Here is a 6,541-nt window from a genome sequence, read left to right as displayed (position 1 = left end):
TTGTGTTCCTATCTCCCTCCTTCAACCAATATGCCTTGGCTCTTTGACCCCAATATAATTCTTCATCCTTTAACAGCTCATTCAACTCCCTTCTTAGACTTCTAATTTTGGCACTTAGCTCTCCATTTTTATCTTGCTGCGTTAGGGCGCTCAGAGCATTTTGCTTTGACTGAATTTTCATAGGAATATGACCATAGACCGAGGAGATCCAACTAGATTATTCAGAGGCACAACGCTTTAAATTCTCCATAATACCTACTGGTGTACTCAAGTCCACCCCCATCCCCCAAGATGATTCTATGATGTTCCTGCATTCCTCATTTTTTGTCCATAGGGCTTCAAAGTGGAAGCATTTGGTGTTGGAAGCATGTTGAGGTGGAGAATTAGTCAGAAACAAAGCACAATGATCAGAGGTTGAGTCCACGAGGTGGAAAACTCTCACACCTCTAAATTTCATAGGTAAAGCCAAACTCAGTATGCTTTAAGAAACTAGCCAAATCAAACTTAACTGATCTCTTCAACCACTCCACCAATCATACAGAGTTTAGTATATGGAGTAGTGGTTGAAGGGGTTTTAAAGGGAAAACATATTACTTATTTATAGAACAAATTCCTCTATAAGAAACAAATTGAACCCGGGGGTTGTTAATACTGTATTTTGTCCGCCTTCGATTTGTGTGCCGGACCCCGAAAAACTTAAAAATATTATTTTCTTTCTATAAGGCTGCGAGAACATCTAGAATGACATGGCGCAACCCGTTCGGGCACTGAAGCACTTGAAGTGCCCTTCTCAGCTAAAATGACCAAAATGTCCTTGGTCAACCTTAGATTTGACCGAAGGTCAAATAAGGTCAAAACTCTCACAAAATAGCATTTTTCATAGTTTTACATCAAACCCGAGCTTTTCAGATTTTTTTAACAACTTTGACTAAGTTTGACCCAAAGTCGGTCCTAGGTGGTCTCAAAAACCCTAATTTTGATCTAGCTGTCAGAATGGGTTGGAGTCAATGCCATTGCGAAGATTATCAAATTCTCATTCCAACAACCATTCATGGGTCAAAATCGGAGTTAGAATGGATGAGATATCATGAAAACTGGGATGACGCACTAATCGATGCACTGCAAACTTCCGAGAGCCATAACTTTTGATCTGATCTTTGGATTTTCAAGATCCATACCTTTTCGGAAACAAGAAGTCAAAATATTTCTAGGAAAGTCAAGGTCAATCCAATCAAAGGCCAATAGAGGCTGGTGGTCCTTGAAGGGCCATCGCCTCGAAAGGCGTGCCGGGCTATAATTAGTCCTCGGTACCCCTTAGACCGGAGATAACACATTTTTTTTTCCTGAGTTTTGCGCTCTACCCAGTTTCTCCACACGTTTTTTTTTCTCTCTTCCAAACACCCAAAAACACACAAAAAACACTCAAAAAACACATCAAAGCTTCTTGATTCTTCTCTCCTCACCAAAAGCACAAGGTATTGTTTCTATACCCAATCTTCCTTTCCTTTGGTTCTACACTTTGGATTTGGGGTTTAGGGGTGTAGATGTATCTTTTTTAGCTATCATCCATATCCCTAACTTTCTAAATCTTTTTCTAGCATTTATCTTGTTATTTTTGCTTGAATAATATGATTTACGGCTTTCTTGGCATGTTTCTTGCTTTATTTGTGTTTCTAGCTTAAATCTCTTTGCTTGTGTGCCTTATGCCATATTCCATGCTTAGATCTACCTTTTTGTTACATGCTTATTTGTTTAGATCTACATGTTAGGGTTTTATGTCATGTTTTCCCATATTTCGTTCTTTTTTGCTCTATGTTGATGTTAGGGTTATAGGCTCACATGCTTGTTATGCCCGGCTTAGATCTATGTGTTCATGTGTTTATTTACAAGCTCGTGTGTTTAGATCTATGTTTCCACATGCTTGTATGCTTGGATTCATGTTCTTCCGTGTTTTTATGCTTACATCCACACGCTTAGGTGCACATTCACATGCCTACATGCATATTTCCATGCTTATATTTGTAGATTGTTGTGTTTACATGCTTATATCTATGTTCTCTACATGCTTTACGCCATCGTTGATGTGCTTATGCACTCCGTGCCATGTTTGTGTGCCTAGACCTAGGCTATGCTTGTCATGCCATGTGTTATTGTAGCCATTTTGTCACTTTATCTTTCTTTCTTGTGTTTTGGCCTAATGGTTAGGATCTGATCTAGATCCTATGGTCTTTGTCATCGTCCATACACCTTGGCCCATATCAAAGGGTTTGGATTACCTGATTTTCATGTCTATGCTTGTTTGCTTTTATGCTTAATCTCCATGTTAGCCTCTCTAGATCTAGGCTTTGCCATGTTTGATGCCCTTAGTGGGTTTGTGGTTGTGTGGTTACATTCGATGCCCATGAGGCCTTGTTCAGGTGTAACCACTTGGGATGCATCTCCGTGCGATGATATGCTTACCATGCTTGTTTGTGCCACCTGTTGGCTTTCTATGCATCTTTACATACTTGCTTACATGTCCATGCTCGAGTCTTGCTTGCTAGTGTGTCATCCATGCTTCAACACAATGAAGCTATGGACATCCGATCCAAACCTACATTTGTCCCTTGCGGATACCACCTTTTGTTTGCTTTCTTGCTTGTTTGCTTGCTATTGTGCTTGTTTGCCTTCTCACTTGTTTGCTCGCATCCTTGTTTCTATGCTTGCCATGTATATCATGCTTACCTACTTTATGCCTCTTTCATAAACTCTTTGCACATTTTCCTTCCATTCCTTGTTTGCTGGTTTCTTGTCTTTATCTTTGCATGTACACACATGGAGCGAGGACGCATGGAGCTAGGGAACGGTCTCCTAGGTGCAAGCAAAAAGAGCGTGGGCACAAGCATGTTGATTTGAGCCAAGCGGTGGTAGCCAGTAGGTTTAGGGGTTTAGCCTCTCCCATTTGGTTATATACTCTTTTAAACCCCTCTCATTCCTCCTCCCTTTTTCCCCTAGATGGTTTTTATCAGGTATATCATGCCGTGTACCATTCGTCCTCATCTTTAGAGTATGACGACTCTTATTTATTTTTCTTCACCTATATTTTGGGCCATGCTCTAGGGATGTAGGCATTTACTTTCCTGCTTTGTGTGCTTGCATTGTGCATGATAATTTCCGCTGCGAAAGTAAGGTGACTTGTCACCAGATTTTCGCTATAGAAATATGGCACTTTGCTCGAATGCCTTAGGAAAGCATCGATGGGGACTACACCCATTCAAAAGCCAAAACCTCGAAGTCCCCATGCATGCAAAGCCCCGAAAGCTAATGCCAAAATCATGTTTTTTATTGCCAATTTCTGAAAAATAAAGTTTTATCAAAACAAATGACTGTCCTTGGACAGACGTTATGGGGTGCCTAATACTTTCCTCACATGTAACCAAACTTCAAGATCTAGGAATTAAGATTTTTTGCCATCCACATTAGATTAGGAAAAATGCAATTTTTTTTTTTTAACCTAGGATTGGTAATAAAATCAAATAGAAATAGGTGACCAATTACACCTTAAAAAAACCCAATAATTGGTGGTGACTCCACTTACTTTTAGTAATCCTTTAAAATTTGGCCCAGATTCCGTCATAACGCTGAAGGTAGACCTACCTTTCTCCACTGAGAGAGAGAGAGAGCACTCGAAACTTTGTGCGAAACACACACACGATCATTGAGAGGGGTTCTCCAACGGGGCCCCGCGTGTGTGGGAGTTGTCGCCACGGCGGGTGGTCGAACGAAGGCACGGCGGCGGCAATTTTTCCCTTCCTGATCTAGGCCGGGCATTGACAGGGGTCAAGACAGAAAGTGTCAAATTGTGACTTCTCTTAACTCTTTTGTTGTTTGCTTCAGCCTAGTGTCAATGGGGGATGTTCAAAAAATACGAAATGCCCAACGAGCTTGTGGTCCAGCCACAATTCTAGCCATTGGTACCGCCAATCCGCCAAACTGTGCGTACCAAGATGATTTTCCAGATTATTACTTCAGCATCACTGAAAGCCAACGCAAGACTGAACTGAAAGAGAAGTTCAAGCGCATCTGTATGTACTCACACGAACTTTTATTTTATTTAATGACAATAATTTTGTCACATCTGTGGGTAACTTACATCACACTAACGAGTAAGTCTAGAGTATTTAAATATTTTATTTATTTATTTAATTTTTCATAGTAAACTGTGATAGGATTAAATAAGATTGTGTTCATCAAATTTGATTTTTTTTAAAGAGAGCTTCAACTTATGGTATCCGCTTTTGATAATACTCTTTATCATCAGACCAAAACACCAATGAGTTTTTGGCGTAGGCTAGGATTGAACTCCAAATCTCTTATTCAACCATCATAGACATTACCAGTTGAGCTAATTAGAACCCACTGCATCAAATTTGATTTTGGTTTTCTTACATCATATTTTTATCATCTTAATTTTATCATCATTTTACTTTTTAGTACTTATTATTATTATTAATTAGTTGGAAACTTTTTATCATTTTAAATAGACAATAAACAAGACCCAAAAATTGGGAGTTACCATAAAACGACTCTAAAACATTATGTTATTTCCATGTGCACATAGAGAAAGGACTTAAGCTTAGTAAATTTACGTTATTTAAGCAAATAAGGTTTTGGTACATAGTGTTTTTGGTTATGTTTTTAATTTTAGCAAATTGTGATACTTGTACTTATGCTGCAAGGGAAAGGATACAATATCGCTCTTCAGAACCACTTTTCCAATATTTATATGACAATTTTTTTTTTAAAATGTTTACCAGAACGAGAAAACAAATCTTCAATAGCCTCTGACGTCCATGGGAGGTGCAATTATAAATTGCTATAATTCAAATTATATATATATAGATATATATTATAATTTGATAGTTGGGGGAGATTTGAACTCACATTGAAAAATCAGGAGGGATCGGTTGATTTACAAAACTCTTTACAATTTTATATGTTTCTATAGGGTTTGATGTTATTGATAATTAGGTCATTTCCACAACAGGCGAGAAATCAATGATAAGGAAACGCCATTTATACATCACGCAAGAAATTCTCGAAAAGAATCCGGAAATTTCTACCTATGACGCCCCATCACTGGATACACGTCAAGATATCAAAATTGTGGAGTCACCGAAGCTTGGTGCAGAAGCTGCAATGAAGGCTATTGAAGAGTGGGGACAACCTAAAGCCAATATTACACATCTCATGTTCCATTCAACTTCAGGTGTGGATATGCCTGGTGCAGATTATCAAATTGTCAAGCTCCTTGGCCTTCGATTATCTGTAAAGAGGGTCATGTTGTATCATCAAGGCTGCTTTGCCGGTGGGACAGTTCTTCGCATTGCTAAGGATTTGGCTGAGAACAATGCTGGTGCACGTGTTCTAGTTGTATGCTCCGGGGTAACAATCTATGGTTTTCGCGGACCTTCAGATTCCGACCTAGTTTTTCTTGTAGGCCAAGCAATATTTGGTGATGGTGCAGCAGCAGTTATTCTTGGAGCGGATCCCAATACATCGGTGGAACGGCCGTTATTCCAACTTGTGTATGCTGCAGAAACAATTTTTGATAACTCAGAAGGTTCAATTGAAGCACATCTACGAGAACTAGGTCTTACTTTTCATTTGTCAAAGAATGTGCCTACCTTGATTGGTGACAACGCTGAGAAATGCTTGATTGAACTTGAAGCATTTAGCCCACTGGGAATTAGTGATTGGAACTCATTGTTTTGGGTACCCCATCCAGGTGGCCTCACAATTCTCAAAGAGATTGAAGCAAAAGTTGGGCTGAACAAGGAGAAACTTGAAACCACTTGGCATGTGTTTGGCGAGTATGGAAATATGTTAAGCGCAAGTGTGTTTTTTGGTCTCGATGAGATGAGGAGGAAGTCCTTGGAGGAAGGAAAATCCACCACAGGTGAAGGGCTAGAGTGGGGTGTTCTATTTGGGTTCAGACCAGGTCTCACGGTGGAGACTATTGTGTTGCATAGTGTCCCTATAGTTACTACCCCATCCATGAGTCCATGACTCATAGCTTCATAAATCGTGGTTTGATGCTTGCTTGATGTGTGGTGTGTTGATATCCTTGGAATTCGTTTATTTTGGGAAAGAAAACTATCTCATTTAAATCCTCAATATTTCTTCAATTTTAATTTAGAGATAAGATGTGCTGTTTAAGAAAAAAAAAATCTTAACCATATCTTATATTTGATTAAAAAACAGAAGTAATTGGAGGATTTAAATGCAAATGTATCATGTCCCATTTATTTTATGTTTGTTTAAGTCCCCGTATTTGTGCCTGCTGATGCCGTGTACTCTAGTTCAGAATAAAGTGTTTCAAATTTCAATAAAATAAAATTGAATGAATTTGTGATTCTGCCACATTCACTTGCTTAGTTAATCCTTATTACTGTAATTATCAAATAAACAACTAATATTGAATAGTGAATGAAAAGTGCACATTGTAGTTATGTTACATAAACAACTAGTACTGATCCTTGATAAAGTTGCTTATCTAGCA

The 6,541-nt window shown here is 38.8% G+C and overlaps 1 protein-coding gene across 1 annotated transcript; it reads left to right on the top strand.

The window, feature by feature from the left end:
• Positions 1 to 3,883: 3,883 nt before the first annotated feature.
• On the top strand, positions 3,884 to 6,304 carry LOC112012481 (chalcone synthase). Its single transcript, XM_024044860.2, has 2 exons — positions 3,884 to 4,064; positions 5,027 to 6,304. Exons 1-2 carry the CDS (start codon positions 3,887 to 3,889, stop codon positions 6,046 to 6,048), a joined length of 1,200 nt encoding a protein of 399 aa, XP_023900628.2. The 5' UTR covers positions 3,884 to 3,886; the 3' UTR covers positions 6,049 to 6,304.
• Positions 6,305 to 6,541: the final 237 nt, after the last annotated feature.

This window comes from Quercus suber, unplaced genomic scaffold, assembly GCF_002906115.3.
Source record: "Quercus suber isolate HL8 unplaced genomic scaffold, Cork oak 2.0 scaffold_1072, whole genome shotgun sequence".
In the NCBI taxonomy this organism is placed as follows: Eukaryota; Viridiplantae; Streptophyta; class Magnoliopsida; order Fagales; family Fagaceae; genus Quercus; species Quercus suber.
This window is presented reverse-complemented; position numbering and strand designations above follow the sequence as displayed.